Source organism: Pneumocystis murina, assembly GCF_000349005.2.
Source record: "Pneumocystis murina B123 chromosome Unknown supercont1.3, whole genome shotgun sequence".
Taxonomy (NCBI): domain Eukaryota; kingdom Fungi; phylum Ascomycota; class Pneumocystomycetes; order Pneumocystales; family Pneumocystaceae; genus Pneumocystis; species Pneumocystis murina.
In genome coordinates, this window is record NW_017802361.1 from 179215 (window position 1) to 197123 (window position 17909).

The window sequence follows — 17909 nt, forward strand, 5'->3', positions numbered from 1 at the left end:
GATTGCTATTGTATAGAAGATATAGTAATGATTGAAAAAAAAATCATAATTTAGAAGGCAATCCTAAAAGAACACTAAAAAAGTAAATATAGAGAATATATATATATATAAGAAAAAACCTAAATTGACCACCTGCTCCACCAGCAACAATCACTTTATCACGTATAGCTGTATTATCAATTTTTGTAGGGACTTCAATATCGTTGCCAGAAGGACCTTGGCCAACTTGATAACTTTCTCCAAAACCCCAGCTCCATACGCTTCCGTCATCTTTAAGAATTGCAAGGTTATGATGTGTACCACAATAAATTCGCCTAACACGAGATATTCCCGGAACTTTGGTTGGGATCGGTACAAATCTTGGCCGATTTGAGGCGTCGTGAACAGTATAATTGGGTAAAGATGCTCGAGGAATACCAAGTTGATTTGCATCAAGTCTTCCCCAAACGAGCAACTCACCATCTAGAGTCAATGCTGCAGAATGATGTTCACCTCCTGTTATATAAACAATATTATAATGATCTAGACTTTGAACATGTGTTGGGCTAGATACGACAGCGCCGTCTTCACCTCCAGAACTTTCAATACCACATTGCCCAAACTGATTTAGGCCCCATGAAAATACTTTTCCATCATGACTAATAGCAAATGAGTGATAGGATCCTGCTCCTATAGCCTTTATCTTTTTAAGTCCAAATTCTCGAGGTACAAGCGCATTAATACGAGTTCGCTCGACAACACGATGGCCCAGTTGAAATTGTTGACCATTCCCCCATGAAAATACAGATCCATATGCTGTAAGTGCAAGTACATGATCTGTTCCACATGCAACAGAAACTATGTTTTTGAGTTGTTTTATATGAATCGGGTGACGCGCAACTTTAATTTGAGGTGAAAACCCAAGAATTCCATCTGAGCACTACAAAAATATCAACATTAAATAGTTTTTTTCGTATTCATACTCTAAACGAACCCCACGCATATACTTGACCTTGATCTGTAATTGCTACACTAATACTATCTCCACATGCCATCCTCACTATTTTTACACCATCTGGAATACCTTCAACCTTACCTGGAACACTATCTTTAGGATTTAGCATTTGTTCATCATCACTATCTGAATCTGTTCGATTCACTTTCCATGTCGTGTCTCTTCCAAGGGCTCCTTGATCATTTACTCCCCATGTATATACATTTCCTTTATAATCAATCGCTGCAGAATGCATCCCTCCAACTGCTATATCTACAATTCCTACCGTATCATGAGGTAAAAGTGGATTAAGTCGCGGTCGTTTCACCACTCGACCAGTAGGCTCTGGTCCTAGTCCCAATTCACTCATAGAACCTGTTCCAAAAACAAAAACACATAATCTCTCATCTTTTAACACAGGTAATTCATTTATAAATGGTATCGATGGTTTTCTTAATACTTTTTCCTTTGATGTAAGTGACCGTAGTGACATAAACGATCGTTTAAGCTTCAAATCCCCCAATTCATCTGAACGCTGAATTGCATCCAATGTCAATGAATGTGTTTGGGATATTTTCTTTAAATCCCCATAAGACTTTGTTGTTTTTTTCAAGATTCGATCTATTTTAGATATTCCTTGTTTTGTTTCACGATTTCTTGTCAACGGAGGTGCCATTTTTTACCAAAAAAAAAACACTGCAACAATGCCTGCCTGTGCAGTTATATATTATCAGGATTCTCTCTAAATAATCAATAAACCTCCTATTTTTTTCTACTTTTTTAGAATCTACTAATATTTTAAACGTTCGTGAGATGTCTGACGGTTGAAAAAATTAACGTTTTTATTAACGTCTTAAGAAAGTTTTAATAATTTAATTCTATTAAAGACAAAGTTTTAAAAAAAAGTTAATATTTATTATGTCAAAGAATTTTTTTAGTAGTAATCAGACAGAAGACTTAAAAGTAAATTAATATTGTTTATAATTAATTATTTATAAAAATGATCAGTTCTACCCTTCAAATTATGGTCATCTCGGAAAAGAAACGTTTTTAGTAGATAAACGAGATGCAAATATGCAGTCTTGTATGCAGGATACATCATTTGGGGTTTGGGAGAATAAGATGGGATGGATTGCTGCTTTTGGTACAGGAGGATATCCAAATGAACCGCCGTTATTAGAAGGTAAAATATAAGACGAATAGTAAATTAATATATTTGAGTATTTGGAAAGAAAAATATAGAAGATTAAAAGAGAAGTTTATCATTGCATTTTTTTTAAAAAAATCCAGGTTTCTCTATTTTATATGATTATGTTTATTGTGGAAGGATTTTTTTATAAATAATTCTTATTTTTTTTTTCTTTTGATATTTATTAGCTAATACATTGATAGAATTAGGTGTCAATTTTCTCCATATTAAGGGAAAAGTTGTACTCATGTGTAAAAGTGTTCTTTTTTTTACTTTTAATAGACATTGGCTGTATTAAATCCATTAAAAAGTGTCGACGATCATATTATGGATGATAGTGATTTGGCAGGTCCAATTCTTTTTTGTCTTCTTTTTGCTACTTTTCTTTTATTGGTAATGATTTAAAAAATCTGTGTTAATTTTTTTCTTATTAATTAGAGTGGTAAAAGGCATTTTGGCTACATTTATGGTGTTGCTCTCCTTGGCTGTATTTCTCTTCATACGATTTTTTCTTTAATGTCATTTCGTGGCTTGCATTTTTCACGTACTGTATCAGTACTTGGATATTGTCTTTTACCTCTTGTTCTTACTTCTGCATGTGGAGTTCTTGTTTCCATGGAGTTTGTATATTCTTTTCGTTAAGCTATTACTAATACATTTATAGTGGACTTGTTGGGTATATCGTTTCTTCAGTTGCCATTCTTTGGTGTACTTATAGCGCTAGTGCTATGTTTGTTGTAGTAAGTTTCATTTTATCGAAAATTCATTGTGAATTTCTATCTAGGCTTTCCAATTAAACGAAATGCGATTTTTAGTTGCTTATCCTGTTGCATTGTTTTATTCTGTTTTTGCTGTTATGACTGTATTTGCTGAAAAAAATGTTTATGTTAAATCTTAACCAATTACTAATAAGTATTTATTTATGTTGCATTTTTCTTGATATATATATTGAAATAAACTGTTAAGAAACACATATTTTTTCTTAAGATTCTTATTTATATATCCTGGTTTTTTTATCATTCAATTTCTATTTCAATGAGTAATGAAATAGAAGAAAAAAAAGATACAGATGTTTTTAATATTTTAAATAAACTCATTTCAGAGCAGCAAAGAAAACGAATATCAACTGTTTCTAAACAAGATTATACATTTTCTGCAGAAAATTCTATTAGTTTTAAAAATGATGATTTGAAAAAATCTACATTCTATTCTCCAAACTTTATCGTAAAGCCACATGTTGATCCGACATCTATTGAAACATATCCAAATGCATTGCGTTATATTATACAATTAACTCTCTGGGATCCATCTATATTAAAAAAAATTAAAGAAATGGTAGAAGAACAAGCAAGTTATGAAGAAAAATGGTTAAAAGATAGACAAATATTGATCGAAAATTTAAAGAACAAACAAAAAGCAAATATAATTGTGTATGTTTTTATATATTTCTTAAAAAAATTAACAATTTAGTTCACGCTTAACTGGTGAAGAAGAAAAGGTGTGTTAATATTAATAATTACATTATTTTTAATAAATAAGGAATTTGAAGAAACAATAGAACATGAACTTCTTTTATATGATTTAAAGGTACATAGAGCTATACAGGAGATGTCTAAAATACAAGAAAAAGAACTCCAGAGACTCGGAATACCTTTTTTTGTCAACACAAAAGATAAAATAAACACAGAAAATAAAAAAAAAGTTATTCAACTTCTCAAGGATCTCGTTTCCGAATAGAAAATAATAAATCTTATTTATTAAATTAAAAATGCTTTTGGTATATTTACAAATGATATCTATTCAAATTATATAATCTATAAAAAATAAATATTAAAAAATATTTTAGATATTAATGCTGACTATTTAAGCTTATTCTATACAGTTTATTAAAATAGAAGTAGTTTTACCGACGAATTTTTTTAAAGAATTGAGTTGTATAGGGTCGTAAGGGTGCCAAAATTAGAAGTATTCCAGTAATAATAATAAATATATATATAAAAGTCATATCTTTTATAGATTCCCTTTCTATAAAACCATCAATATTATTTATTAATTCATTATTTCTTCCTTGTACGCACGAAAACATATGGTAGAGATATCTGTATTTTCCATCAAATCTTCTGAATTTTTAAACTGTACATTTTGACAAATCGGAAGATTTTGTTCGAGACAAAACTTCTTCGTACAGTCTTGGCATGGCTTATTTTTTAGTGTTGGTTTACTTAAACGCAAGACCGTTGAATTTCCAAAACATGTACATTTGCAGTAAGAATAAATTGCTTTTATTCCCTGTTTTAACTTAGTTTTTTTCTTAATATTTTATAAGATATTGACAGGAAACAATGATATTATTAAAATAATATATATAATAAATGTTTTTTTGCTGTATTTCATAGAAAATATTTCTTAATATTTTACTTAAGTGTTAATTTTTAAGGTTATCGAGGAGTATGGTAATAAGAAAATTTTGATCTTTAATTTTTAAATAAATTTAAGGGTTTTTTAAATAAAATACAGAAAAACTGTTATTTTTAATAATAATTTATTTAGTTTTCTGAGATTTTTTAGAGAAATTTTTTAATCTAATTAATTGAACTATTAAATTTTCTAATTATATTTTAAATTGTTAAAGATTGATATGAAAGTGTTTAATCTTAGACTTTCCGACATTATCCATAGATCTCTTGTAGTTTTTTTATCTGGATTGAGCGGTATTTTTATGTTTTTTTAAAAAATGATGGAATATTGATGAAAAAAGTCTATGGAACAGTGAATGTTGGTTATCTGCTTTATAAAAGGAAGAAAAAATTAAAGATTATTGAAGATCAAATTCGAGAAGTAAATTAGAGAAGATTTAAATGAGTTTTTTAATAATTTTCTTTTTTTAGGGGCTTTTACCACCAACACCTGTAAAGAAATCTACGTCTCATGATAAACATGTTTAAGTATTGAATGGGATTTTATTTAAATGGGATTTCTATGATTTATATACAAATGAGGCTAATAATGGAGTTTTAGTTGTTAAGTAAACGAATAATGAAAAAACATCAAGTGACTTAACTCGCTATAAAAATTGGAACTCTAATAATAATTCTTCAATTTTTACTTAAAAAACATATAAACTTTTTATACAACTAACAAAACATTTACTATTAATTTCTCTACGCCGTGAAAAGGGAATAAACAATAATAATGAAGTTTTAAAAAGTTTTAAAAGAATCATAAATATCTTTATTTATCATGCTCTTATAATCTTTCTATTATGTCGTTTAAATTAATGGAAAGGATAATAAATAATTAGGAAAATTAAGGTTTCTAAAAATTTAAACAGAAAAAATAATTTTAGCATTAGAAGAGTTTTTTAAGATTAAAAACCATTTAATTTTAAAAAATATTATGGAAATAACAGATATACAAAAAAAAGAGATTATAAAAACATTAGTATACAATAAATGACTGGTAAATAATTAATCTTATATATTAATAGATTTAGTTGATCGATACGGTTGGGTCACCCGCCTTTATATATACTATGGGTAATGATGGTGGAAGTATTCCTAAGCGTGATGATCTAATCAAAGATGCGAAGAAGTTAGAAAATTCGGAAACAAATCAAGTAACTCAGCTTCTTCCTTGGTTTTGCTGTAGTTTTTCAAAATTGCCTTTATCCGAGCCTATCGTTAGTTGTGGTCTTGGTAGGCTTTATAATAAAGATATATTACTAGAATATCTCCTATCTTTTAAAGAGAAAGGATCTTATAGAAAAATCCAGAAAGAGGAAGGGTTATCTGTTAAATCACAGTCAACTGAATATGGGATTTCACATATTACGACATTAAAAGATGTAAAAGAATTAAAGCTTAAGGCAAATCCAGCGTATCAAGTAAATTCTACGCTTAATAAGAAGGTTTTTCATGGGGAAAATCAAGTGGGTCGTTGGGTTTGTTCAGTAACTAATCGAGAGATTAATGGTCATGCAAAATTCGTATATCTTGTACGTTGTGGACATGTTTTTAATGATCAGGTGTTAATAAATATTAAAAGTAATGAGTGTTTAGAGGTATATTAGTGTTATTGTATAGAATAAAGGATTAATAGAAAAAAAAGTGTGGTATAGAGTTTACAGAGGATGATATTATTCCATTAAATCCAAAACAGGATGATTTACCTAGATTAAAAGCACGACTACAGGCACTTAAAGCAGCAGGGCTGACACATACATTAACCCCGATGAAGCAATCAAAAAAACGTAAACAAGAATGTCTTGGAAATGATTTACAACAAACCATTCCTTCTAAAATATCTATTAAGACAACCAAACTATCTACTAACAAATAAATAACCCCATGATAATGCCGATAGATGTAGTCTAAGAAGATATAATTGTTTAGCTAGTATTTTTAACTAGTACTTTGTTTAATGGTACTTCTATCAAAAACGATTCGTTTTGGATTATCTTATACATCATTATCGATACAAAATTTCATTAACAATATTTATTTCCACCAGAAAATAGATCCCATTCCATCTTTGTTGCATGATGCCTTTTTTTGGTTTAAATAATACTTTTATGTGTTAACAAATCCTACCGTCAACGTATATGGAGCTTGTTCTTGTTCACATGTCTGATTTGGAGTCATAAATGGATTACTATTAACAAATGTTTCACTTTCTATCGTAAATCTAATGGTTTCTCCTGTATTTAAGAAGAGATCTCCATGACTACTATGCCAAATCCAACGTTGTTCATCAATATCACTATAATGGAACTAAGATTTTTTTTTTAAAAAAGGAACTATTACAATTCACAGTCTTCCCATAGAAGACTCTTTGGAATAAAGATGTCATCGAAAAAGCCTAATGAAACTGATTTTATCAAGATAAATTTTTTTATTCTAAAAAAAAAACCTTTTATGCCTGAGTGAGAGGAACTTTGTATTTTTCCGGTCAAGACTTCACCAATAAAAGGACGAAACACGACTAATCTGAACTTAACTATGTCCTTTTTTAGTTATCTGGTACAACTAATTCTTTAATTTCTTTATAACCTGGAATATACGCACATCCGTCACCATATTTTATTAACGCTTTTCCACAATAAAGAATATCATATAGACAAATGCATAGACCCGTATGGATCACCACCTTATAAAAACAGTTAATACTCAACCTTATATTTGACATAATACTTTATTTGCAAATTTTAGATTAATTTCATCTTTAAGTGCTATCATTGTCTGTTTTCTAAAAGTACAAGGAGCAAGACAAATTGTATCAGATAGAACAGTCAAGATGAAGGCCATATTTATTTATTTTTATATGAATACAGCTAATTAAGCTGTTTAAAATTTATTAAGTTTAATAATGAGGTCGGAAAATATATGAAGTGAAATTAAAGCTAGGCTTTATAAAAAATATATATATTATATATTGTTTCCCATAGAAAATAGTAGATTTTCATGTAGAAATATTATAGTTAGTGCTTCCTATTTTTTATATTACATATTTTTTTCTTTTATCGTCTTCTGTCTCTTCTAATTGGTGATGGGCTTCGTGTAGGACTACGATCTTTGCCTTGTAGACGAAGGTACTTTCTTTGACTAAGCTCAAGATCACGAAGAAGCGCAGGACTGGGTTTTTTTGAATGCATAAAATTACAAAACCCACCTCTCATACATTCAGATGTTTCATGTTGACGACAACAAGCTTCTCGAAAATCCGTAACAGGTGACAGTTCAGCATAAACAGGACGAGCTGCGTACCATCTTGAATTAAGCGAATCGACAGCTTTTTGCGCATCTTCTTCATATTTAAATCGTGCATAAACATTTCCAATTAAGTCTGTTTATTAGGACAGAAAATTGTTAAAAAAATATAATCTTACGGTCTCCAACATTATCACAAACAACTACTTTTTCTAGTTCTCCATATTTGCAGAATTCCGCGTACATATCTTCATAAAAAGAGTCGAAATGCTGTGCAATTTGTTGCTCATTCAATTGATTATGTTGATCATGTGCTGGATTCTATTTTAAAACAAAAAATCAGCAAAAATAATATAACAAAGACTTTAAGAGAACTTGATAGAGATTTGGACAAAGAATAGTCTGTGAATATGATGGTTTTACATGTTTTCTTGAACAACGATCTCCATGTCTACATGCTCCAATCTTACTAGTAAAAAAACTTAGCATAAAATAATAATAAGAAAAGGATTTACAAGTAAAAAGAACAATTTACTTTATCTTGTTCTGTTCCATAAATACTGGCAAGAAAAGATGCCATTTTTCATTCAGTTAATGATGCTTCGTAAATTTTGATATAAAATATTGAAAAAGAACTTAAAAGATAAAAATACTAAGAAAATATGGCAAATAAGGTTTATATCCATAAGCTAAATAGATATTTATGTTTAAAAAAATATAATTAAAAGAGATTATTTGTATATGAAAAAAATTAATTATTATAGTATACATGAGTCAATATTATGGTCATCAATATCTGACTGAATTATATATTGAGTGAATTATAATATTAATATTTTTCTTTGTATCTTTAGTATTTTTTTAAATTAAAAATTTAATTTTTAGATATAAGAGTTTTTTTGATATATTTTCTATATCAATATTATTGCATTTGAATTTATTTAAATGTTCAGAATTTCTATGAATATGATCAATTATTTAGAAAATTTTAAAGATTGTATGTTATATGTATTTTATTAATGTATATTACCGTAGAAATAGTTTAAGATTTTTGGAGCTATTATAGATAGACTTGCTAAATTCTTGATTTTTTTATTAAAATATAGTAAAATAAGATATTTTTAAAATATTTTGTATAATTTATAATTTTGTTAGAGAAAGAATTTGTAAATGACTTCAGAAATTCTATGAATTTAAAATAATCTATTAAAAATATCTAATAATTATATGATTAAAAAATAGCAGTATATAATATGATCCTTCTTTCTAGAAAAGTTTATTTGTGTATGTATTAGTTGTATAATATTTTCCAGAATTAAAATTATAAAAATAATATTTTAGAGTTTTTTTTTAAATTTGTTATTATATCAATATATTTTTTATTTGATATACTTTCATCTATACAAAATATAAACTCTCTAGACTTTTTTGATAAAACACTATTATTAATAGAGTTATTAAATATATCACTTAAGCCCTTGGTGCTATTTTGAAATGATTTATATAGACCAAAAAATATATTATAATAAATATTGAGATAATATATTAAATAAATATCTGAAGTACTTGAAATATCTATATTTCATAGGAATATTTGTTGGATGGATATAATTCTTTCAATTTTTAATACTTTCTGTTAACATTGATCTTAAGAAATAATTTTACTATGCTCATGTTCTTATCAATATATTACATAATAACATAGAAAAAATGAAATGTTTTTGTTTCATAATCTTCATATAACATTTCTTAAAAATCTTCTAAATTCCTTAGAAGATATCTCATATTTTTAATATTTCAAAATTTATTCAAGAAATATCTTTATTCTTTTTATATTTAATATTAATCATAATTTAAATTATAAATATAGAAAAATATACATTTTGCATCAAAATATCATAGAGCATAATTTAATTATTTAGAACCTTTTTATGACAACTTATTTATAATCTATAATAAAGTTATAGTCTCTAAAATATCTAAAACTTAAAATTATAACAATGTATACACTATTTGTTTGATTAAGAATATAATAAAGAGAATTAATGATTAACGAAAGGCTAATAAAAAAAATGAAAGGTTAGTAAGAAATATAGATTAAGAAATCCTCATGTCAAAAAATAAATATTTATCTAAAAAAATTCTGTGCGAAACGTGTCTTTGAAAATGTATAGCTAGGATATCGAAAAAATTCAATTTTGTAGTGTTTTTAAATAATAATAGTTTCACTGAATTTTAACTTTTTCTTGTTTAAGATTCTAAAAAAATTAATATTAAGAATGATTATGATTAAAGATATACTGCAAGTCTGTATGCTTCTTCATGTATGTTCTTACATTTTTTGCACAACTCGGTATAAAATACCTGTATTTTATTTCTTGTTTTTGTACTCATTATATATTGAAAATTATAGAGAATAATACGTCCCTTTTCTTGAATAGTGTTCAAAATATTATGTTTTGAATTAAAATTTTTGATTTTTTGATCAACCATATATTTATCATTAATTGTTTTGACTATAAAATAGTAAAATCAATAAAATTCATTTTCATATAAGAAATTACTCTTTTTTAAAATAACTCGAAAAAATACAAATAAATGATCCAATATTTTGTATTTTTCATCTAATTTTGTTCCTTTTTCATGTATATTACTCGCAATAGCATAAATATATGATAAATATTTAATAAAAACATCAACTTGCTGCTTGACTAATCCCTTAAAATAATTTAAAATAACAGTAATAACATAAAATATAAAAAATTCTTCATTTTTTTGTCGATTACTGAAATCTTTTTTTTCAATATCTTTAGAATCTTTAACTTGCGTATCATTTGAAAGTAACTCTGTTTTCTTTGTTTCGCATGAATTAACCCTAATTCTTATTTTATGAGATCCATCTAGTTCTCTATGTTCAAATATTAACTTTAATTTAACTTTTTTATTAACATACTTGCTTAACTTAAATTCTTTAATTTCACCATATGATAAAAATAACTCTCTGATTTTTTCTTCTAATAACCTTTCAGAGCTATTACTTACTTCGATTTTATTCATTTTCTTATTAATTTTTAAAATTGGATTTCTAATTGTTTAATATTCTTTAACCGATTCTTTAAGATCGACCTTTAAAGTCTTATTTTTAAGCTTTAATCTTATTAATATTTTTAACGACTTGTATTAAATGATTATTTAAATTCCGAGGAAGAACTAGTTTTAAAAATCATTAATCATGTATTTTTGGGTTAAGAATTTTCCAAATATTTCAGAAAATGAGACAAACAATTCTAAGGAAATACAGTTTTTTTCATCATCTATTTTTGTTCCAACAATTTTCTTAACAACAGCTATACTTATTCTTCATAAATTTTATTATCAATCTTTGGTACGATACCCAACAGCATCAAGTATTCCAGTGTCTTTAATGAACAATAAACATATATTATTAGGAGTTGTTACGTCTGGTATAGCAGAAATGTCTGTAAAAATATCTAATTTATGGTTATGAGTAAATAGTTGGAGATGCAGACAATTTTAGACTTTTTCATACACCAGGTGGAATTTTTGCAGGTTGGCATTGGCTTAGATCAATTCCTTTATCAAGAAAAGATCTTAAAGATCAAACAATTCATATTAGATTGTCAGGTATTGATGCACCAGAACTTAGTCATTTTGGTAAAGAAGCACAACCATATGCAAAAGAAGCAATAGAATGGCTCACATCATATATTCTTGGAAAACGTGTACGAGTACAAATATTTAATAGAGATCGGTATGAACGGATTGTTGGGGCAGTTGAGATACGTAAATGGCCTTATATTTGGATTAAAAGGAATGTGTCGCTTGAAATGATAAAATTGGGGATGGGTATGATAATTTGAATGTGGAGTTTTAATTAAATTTAATAGCTGAAGTATATAAATCACATGGAGCAGAATATGGAGGTAAATCAGCTGAATTACGGTTTCGTCATGAAGAAGAAAAAGCAAAAAGAAAAAAAATTGGAATTTGGAAACAAAGTGCTAAATCATATGAATCACCAGCAGAATATAAACGCCGTACATTTGCATTGCTATCTTATATTTCTCCGAGTAAAATAAAAAGATAAGTTATTGTATATAAGTTTCTTATAAATGTAATGAGATTACATTTTCGTTGAAATTTTGGATATGTTAATGTAGAATTTTGAATTTTTGATAAAATTACATGAATTGAACTCCAAGACCTAATTGAATTCCTTTTCTAGCTCTGTCAGAAATTCTAGTTGCTATAGGAAGACAAAAATTTAATTCGATACGAGCAATTGCATGACAATATACAAGCCCTACTCCTGCTGCTATTGAAGGTTTGCAGACAAGTTCATATATAGATTCTTTTAAGTTTTCTTAAAAAACATTAGAATTAATCAATTAAATCATAGTATACCAAAAACCTTTATTTAATAACAATAATGAACTAGTATTCATAAAAGTTTGAAATTTTAATGGCCAATGTTTAAGACCTGGTATGGGTGTTATGAGTGAAATATTAGAAGCTAAATAGACATCTCCACCAATTGTATCATTTCCATCACGAGGACCTAATCCATTATAGTAAAAACCTCTTACATTAGTTGCGCCGCCCAAATAAAATCTATCATTTATTTTTGTTCCTTTTTTACTTAGCCCCCATAAAATTCCAGTTCTGATGGTTTTATTAAGAATAATTTGTTGTAAGCTTGAAAGTAATATTGCCTTAGAAAATTCTGTTTCTGCTTTTATAAAAGATACATCCCCTCCTAAAATACGAGGATCAGATATTTCTTGAAATGTACGAAATAAAAAACCAGAGCTCGGAAGCAAAATATTGTCTCGTGTATCAATTGTAAAAGTGTGTGCAATTGAAGATTTAAATGAATTACCAGAAGATAATCTTATAGTTGGAGATGCTGTATGAGAGAGATTAGCTATTTGCCTCCATATTCCATTATATGAAATATCATGAAGACCTAAACGAGATAACCAAATAAATCTTCCGATACATCCTTTTAAAAGTTCTTCATGAGATGCATAAAAACGATTGTCTCGAGATATACTAAAAGCCGATAATTCGAAATGAGAATCTGGATTAGCATTAATAGGTGTAATTAATTTAGTTTCAAATGCTGATCGAGTATGTGTTCCAAAAGTTATATTTGCTTGAATACTTTCTGCACCACCAAATGCATTTCGAATATTTAAACTACCATATGCAGATCCTTCTCCATTACCTACATCTGTTCCTGTTCGCGCCCATAATCTAGACTTTTCTTTTACATGAAAAATAACATCAATATCATCTTTTGCTGAAAGTGGTGAAGATGCTTGATCTACTGTTATAGAGATTTTTTCAAAAATTCCAAATTTTTCAAGCTGAGAAGCACGTCTCTGAATAGAGTTTAAAGCTGATGTAAGTGTTCCTTCATTATCTTTATCATCTGATGGAAATAATACTTTTTTAAGAAAGGATTGTCGAATATTTGGTGCTCCAATCACTCTAATTGATGAAATATTTACAGGTAATGTTGAATTTCTTCTAATCTATTAAGATATTAAATACTAATTCCCTTCTAAAAAGACATACAATGTCATTTAAACGAAAAACTATTCGATCTTGTTCTGCTTTTTGTTTTGCTTTTACTGCAATTTCATGTTCAAGTGTTATATTCTCCAGCAAAGGTATATCTGAGGATATAGATGGTTCTTTTGTGTTGTCTTTTTCCTATAATTAATCTGTTTAATGGCTATTCTCTGCGAAATACAACAAAAACTAACCATTTCTTCGCTTTTTATTTGATCTCCCATATTTTACAAATCATTTAAGAAAGTTTTAATTTAACTTATAAAATTTTTATAATTCCTAATAAAAATATGTAAATTTTAACCGTTTATATTAAGAATTAAGACAAATTGCTTATTTTTTATTAATAAAATCTTAACATTTGTATTTTTCTATCTTTCGAAGGTTAATTTTTATATTTTTAATATATATAAATGTACATAATATTATCTATTTTAAGAGAATAAAGCAGTTTATTGTCTCTTTAAATGTATTTTATTTATAGATTTTTATATAATATGATTATTTTTTAAAGCTTAATAGAAATGCTAGTTTTAAGAGGTTAAAGTAAATTGAATAATTTGGTTTGTGTTGTGTTTTCATAATTTTGTTTTAGCTATTATGTTTGTTTTTGGATTTCTATAAAAATTTTGTTATTTAATTCTTAGATTATACTATATTTTAAAAATTGTTTTTATTAAAGACACCATTAAATGAACATTTTTCTATCAAATATAAATATTTATAATTAATAATATTTATAATTAACCTATTAATTTTAGATTTAATCTTAATAAGATAAAATTTATTAGATTACAGAGAAAACTGATAAATTTTAAAATAAATAAATATTAATATGTAAAATGATAAATTATTTAATTCTTATTTTTAATAATAAATATTAACTTATAGCGTAATAATTTAAAAGTTAATATATTTTTTGATATATATTCAAATACAAAATTTAGAGATCATATTCTTATCAAGTTTTAAGATATTTCTACATCTACACATAATGTAGTAATATTAAAAATAAAAAAAGGTCTATGAAAAACTAATTCTCCATAAATCTTTATCGATTATTTCATTTAAAAGATTTTTTTAATAAATCTAATATATTTTTCTGATTTCTTTTAAAATCTTGTTATATTTACTTATTTTTATAATCTTCTGATTATTCAATTTAAATTGCTCAAATATAGACTTAATAATATAATCACATAATCTATATGTATTATTATTTAAAAATTATTATAAACAACTTGTATTTAATCTTAATATTTAATTATAACAATTTTCTTTAAAACAACTTAATATATTTTAGTAAATAAAAAAAATAAGATTTCTTTTTGATTTTATTAAAAATTATATTTTACTTGATTTCTATTATATTAGTTATATTATTTATTTATTATATTTAAAAAACTCAATTTATTACAAATTATACATTTTTAATAATATAAATTATTTATAAAAACCTTAAACTTGATGGCAACCATTAATTCTGGTATTTTTAATATTTTAAAATATAATATTGATATTTTATATAGATTGGGTTAATGATGTTGTGTTACCAGCAAAAAAGAAATTAATTTATGCAACCTTTTCAAAAGATACTCCATTAGAATCGTCATCTACTTCAAGCTCATTAAATAAAGTTAATCTTTTTGCATCAACACCTCCATCAGTTATTCGTTCAATAATATTTGTTCGTCCTTTGCTTGAATGGACGAATTGGATTCTTTCATTATTAACATGGACTAGTAATGATCCGTGGAATAGTTTTCTTTTAGTTATATGTTGGTGGATTTTTGTTTTTAATATAGAAACATTAATTATATTTGGGCCTTTGGTAGTAATTTTTATTATGGCATTTCTATATATAAAAAAAAGAAAAGATTTAAGTATATATTTTATTAGAATGAATGGTAAAATGCTCAGAATAAATAGAACTTGAACAAAATAAAATATATACACAAAATGATTTAGATATCTTTATACAGCAAACAGATTTTTTTAAGGAACGAGTTTCAATTTTAACTAGTTCTATAAATGAAATACGGACTTTTTTGAATTGGTCCAGTCCTCAATTATCAGTAACAATTGTTATTCGTCTTCTTTTTATTTCCCCATTTTGGATAGCAATGTTACTTTTTCTTGTTACACCAAGACAAATGATCTTTACTATTGTTACAATTATATTTATATGGCACGCTCCATGGATAAAAGGGACACGGCTTATTCTTTGGAGAAGTCGTTTAGTAAGAATCATAGTTGGAGAAGTCGTAGGTATAAATTTCATACCTCGGGAAAACAAAATTATACAAGGGTTTTCTGAAAAAAAAATACAAAATGAGTTAGAAGTTTCTGATGAAACTGTTAAATATACATTCATTTTATGGGAAAATCAAAGAAAGTGGATAGGATTTGGATGGACATGTAGTATGTTTCCTCATGAACGAACACCCTGGTAATTTGTATATTTTTTTATACTATTTTTTTTAATTTTATTAGGACTGATGAAGATGGATATCCAAGTACTAGTCCAGATGCCTTTCTTCTACCTAAAGACAAAATAATAATTCGAATTAATTCAGAAACAGGTTCAAAAGAAAAGTATAGGACATATTGGGAATGGATAGACAAATCTTGGGTCATCGAACATAGTGATTTGGGAGATAAGGATTCTGATGGTTGGATTTATACTGATAATTTATGGAAAAAAGAAAGTCTAAAAGATGATTTTAGAAAATATACCAGACGACGTAAATGGATTCGTAATGCAGAATTACTTGAAGTAATTCATGAAATGAAAAATGATGTTGAAGTAGAAAAGAATGATATAACAAAAAAATCTTTTGATAATAATGATAATATTTCTGAAACTCGCTTGAAAAATACTGATTTAGATATTAAATAATGATAACATGCTTAAAATATGATACGTTGAGATATTTTTTAAGGTTTATTGCATAAATATAAAAATAGTAAATCGTATTTAATTACAACTTACCATTTATAAAACTTTTAAACATAGCTTCTAAAGCATAGCGAATAGTAGAACAGAAGGTATTAAAATCAAGTGTGGTAAAAAATGTCTCTATAAGCCCAAATGGAAGCATAGAAGGTATCCATCCTATATTTAAATAAAAACTCGAATTACATTAAAAAATCACCTTGTGCTAATTCTAAGGCCCAGGATTCGCCTATCATAGAATAATGAATTTTTTTCCCACGCGGTAAATATGTTTGCATTCCTGGTTTATAGATCTAATAATTAATAAAAAGATTTACTCCAAATGTAAACATACTGTTGGTTTTAATTCACCTGGCGCGAAAACTTTTTGTTCCCCTGTTAGTATAGTAAAATAATCATCCGAAAAGTGAACACCAGAATGTCCATCTGTTCCTATAGCTGTACCGAAAAAAATTAAATATTCTGAAAAAGACATATGAAGAACAATCATAGCACCCTATGATTTTTAATAATATTTTTGATTTTCATGATAAAATAACCATAGCATTTCCCGCATTGTTAAAAATCCATTTACTATGATCTAAAGGAAGAACAACATCTCCATATTCTTTTTTAATATTCTTTGCCAATTCATTCATTAAACCTAACGTATCATTTTGATGTTTTTTAATTGCTTCTATAGAAAGTTCTTGTAATCTTCCTGGTGAAAATATAAATAATTTTGGTAGACAAAACTTATCAAAAAAACATAAAAATGTAACAAAAAAGCCTAATAATAATGATTTTTTTAAAGTAAAATATGCCATTTTAAAAATAATTAATTTTTATTAATTTTTTTAAAGAAATAAAAAGATATAACTTAATAAGACCTTTTAATAAAAAGTTTAAATAATTTTTAAGATTTTACTACGAAATGTGCTTAAGTTAATTCGCAATGTTAACTTATTAAAAAATTAATAAGAAATGGTAATAAAAATTATTTAAAAAAAATAATTTTAACAAGAAAATAGGCACATCACTTAATAGCGTATGTTATGTTTTATATTTTTAATAAAAAATAAGAATATTTGTAGACAAATTATTATTGTTGGAACGCAAGTTCTTGGACGAGCGTTTGTTCAGGCTTATAAACAAGCGGCATTAAATGCAACATTAAGACATGAAAAAAAGAAAGGCTACATGTCATCAGAAGAAGACTCTGGTTTTTCAATGGGAAATTTATCAGAAAAAACGGGTATTACGGCTAACGAAGCATGTCAAATATTAAATATAAAAAAAATGCCAGTAGAGCTTTCAGATGTAATAAAGGTGGTTTACTAGTGTTTTAGAGGATATTTCAATCTTATTTTTTTAGAGATATGAATATTTATATAAAACAAATGATCCGAAAAATGGAGGAAGTTTATATCTTCAGAGTAAAATTTTTTGGGCTAAAGAACGGTTAAAAGGTGATATTTCTGAAGGGAAAGTGGATTAAACTAAAAAATG

At 26.5% G+C, this 17909-nt stretch overlaps 14 protein-coding genes across 14 annotated transcripts; 7 read left to right on the top strand and 7 right to left on the bottom strand.

Annotated features, from left to right (window-relative positions):
• Positions 1–21: 21 nt before the first annotated feature.
• Positions 22–1649, bottom strand: PNEG_00925 (hypothetical protein; the record flags this gene model as incomplete). Its single annotated transcript, XM_007874646.1, has 3 exons — positions 22–74; positions 120–919; positions 963–1649. 3 exons carry the CDS (start codon positions 1647–1649, stop codon positions 44–46), a joined length of 1518 nt encoding a protein of 505 aa, XP_007872837.1. The 3' UTR covers positions 22–43.
• Positions 1650–1832: 183 nt separating this feature from the next.
• Positions 1833–3062, top strand: PNEG_00926 (hypothetical protein). Its single transcript, XM_007874647.1, has 7 exons — positions 1833–1936; positions 1982–2156; positions 2366–2400; positions 2445–2555; positions 2601–2782; positions 2827–2902; positions 2947–3062. Exons 1-7 carry the CDS (start codon positions 1892–1894, stop codon positions 3058–3060), a joined length of 738 nt encoding a protein of 245 aa, XP_007872838.1. The 5' UTR covers positions 1833–1891; the 3' UTR covers positions 3061–3062.
• Positions 3063–3197: 135 nt separating this feature from the next.
• On the top strand, positions 3198–3941 carry PNEG_00927 (hypothetical protein; the record flags this gene model as incomplete). The annotated part of the gene is made up of 3 exons (XM_007874648.1): positions 3198–3592; positions 3633–3660; positions 3702–3941. The coding sequence occupies 3 exons, from the start codon at positions 3198–3200 to the stop codon at positions 3897–3899; spliced, it is 621 nt and encodes a 206-aa protein (XP_007872839.1). The 3' UTR covers positions 3900–3941.
• A 124-nt stretch (positions 3942–4065) lies between these two features.
• Positions 4066–4556, bottom strand: PNEG_00928 (hypothetical protein; the record flags this gene model as incomplete). The annotated part of the gene is made up of 3 exons (XM_007874649.1): positions 4066–4187; positions 4241–4451; positions 4497–4556. 3 exons carry the CDS (start codon positions 4554–4556, stop codon positions 4066–4068), a joined length of 393 nt encoding a protein of 130 aa, XP_007872840.1.
• A 244-nt stretch (positions 4557–4800) lies between these two features.
• On the top strand, positions 4801–5107 carry PNEG_00929 (hypothetical protein; the record flags this gene model as incomplete). The annotated part of the gene is made up of 3 exons (XM_007874650.1): positions 4801–4873; positions 4921–5000; positions 5051–5107. 3 exons carry the CDS (start codon positions 4801–4803, stop codon positions 5105–5107), a joined length of 210 nt encoding a protein of 69 aa, XP_007872841.1.
• A 573-nt stretch (positions 5108–5680) lies between these two features.
• On the top strand, positions 5681–6500 carry PNEG_00930 (hypothetical protein; the record flags this gene model as incomplete). The annotated part of the gene is made up of 2 exons (XM_007874651.1): positions 5681–6222; positions 6270–6500. Exons 1-2 carry the CDS (start codon positions 5695–5697, stop codon positions 6498–6500), a joined length of 759 nt encoding a protein of 252 aa, XP_007872842.1. The 5' UTR covers positions 5681–5694.
• A 158-nt stretch (positions 6501–6658) lies between these two features.
• PNEG_00931 (DNA-directed RNA polymerase) lies at positions 6659–7465 on the bottom strand (the record flags this gene model as incomplete). Its single annotated transcript, XM_007874652.1, has 6 exons — positions 6659–6706; positions 6752–6920; positions 6965–7028; positions 7071–7157; positions 7211–7307; positions 7352–7465. 6 exons carry the CDS (start codon positions 7463–7465, stop codon positions 6659–6661), a joined length of 579 nt encoding a protein of 192 aa, XP_007872843.1.
• A 212-nt stretch (positions 7466–7677) lies between these two features.
• PNEG_00932 (splicing factor U2AF 23 kDa subunit) lies at positions 7678–8447 on the bottom strand (the record flags this gene model as incomplete). Its single annotated transcript, XM_007874653.1, has 4 exons — positions 7678–8003; positions 8047–8188; positions 8243–8336; positions 8383–8447. 4 exons carry the CDS (start codon positions 8445–8447, stop codon positions 7678–7680), a joined length of 627 nt encoding a protein of 208 aa, XP_007872844.1.
• A 1453-nt stretch (positions 8448–9900) lies between these two features.
• PNEG_00933 (hypothetical protein) lies at positions 9901–10954 on the bottom strand. Its single transcript, XM_007874654.1, has 4 exons — positions 10821–10954; positions 10432–10775; positions 10169–10383; positions 9901–10125 (listed from the first exon to the last, which is right to left on the bottom strand). The coding sequence occupies exons 1-4, from the start codon at positions 10922–10924 to the stop codon at positions 10093–10095; spliced, it is 696 nt and encodes a 231-aa protein (XP_007872845.1). The 5' UTR covers positions 10925–10954; the 3' UTR covers positions 9901–10092.
• A 124-nt stretch (positions 10955–11078) lies between these two features.
• On the top strand, positions 11079–11975 carry PNEG_00934 (hypothetical protein; the record flags this gene model as incomplete). The annotated part of the gene is made up of 3 exons (XM_007874655.1): positions 11079–11331; positions 11384–11734; positions 11776–11975. Exons 1-3 carry the CDS (start codon positions 11100–11102, stop codon positions 11973–11975), a joined length of 783 nt encoding a protein of 260 aa, XP_007872846.1. The 5' UTR covers positions 11079–11099.
• Positions 11752–13817, bottom strand: PNEG_00935 (hypothetical protein). The gene is made up of 4 exons (XM_007874656.1): positions 13660–13817; positions 13469–13606; positions 12300–13425; positions 11752–12251 (listed from the first exon to the last, which is right to left on the bottom strand). The coding sequence occupies exons 1-4, from the start codon at positions 13687–13689 to the stop codon at positions 12070–12072; spliced, it is 1476 nt and encodes a 491-aa protein (XP_007872847.1). The 5' UTR covers positions 13690–13817; the 3' UTR covers positions 11752–12069.
• A 1098-nt stretch (positions 13818–14915) lies between these two features.
• On the top strand, positions 14916–16391 carry PNEG_00936 (hypothetical protein). Its single transcript, XM_007874657.1, has 4 exons — positions 14916–14951; positions 14995–15348; positions 15395–15914; positions 15959–16391. Exons 1-4 carry the CDS (start codon positions 14933–14935, stop codon positions 16362–16364), a joined length of 1299 nt encoding a protein of 432 aa, XP_007872848.1. The 5' UTR covers positions 14916–14932; the 3' UTR covers positions 16365–16391.
• Positions 15563–17227, bottom strand: PNEG_00937 (hypothetical protein; the record flags this gene model as incomplete). Its single annotated transcript, XM_007874658.1, has 4 exons — positions 15563–16580; positions 16621–16714; positions 16756–16917; positions 16961–17227. The coding sequence occupies 4 exons, from the start codon at positions 17225–17227 to the stop codon at positions 16447–16449; spliced, it is 657 nt and encodes a 218-aa protein (XP_007872849.1). The 3' UTR covers positions 15563–16446.
• A 157-nt stretch (positions 17228–17384) lies between these two features.
• Positions 17385–17898, top strand: PNEG_00938 (hypothetical protein; the record flags this gene model as incomplete). Its single annotated transcript, XM_007874659.1, has 4 exons — positions 17385–17387; positions 17432–17448; positions 17495–17729; positions 17776–17898. The coding sequence occupies 4 exons, from the start codon at positions 17385–17387 to the stop codon at positions 17896–17898; spliced, it is 378 nt and encodes a 125-aa protein (XP_007872850.1).
• Between the last annotated feature and the right edge of the window lie 11 nt (positions 17899–17909).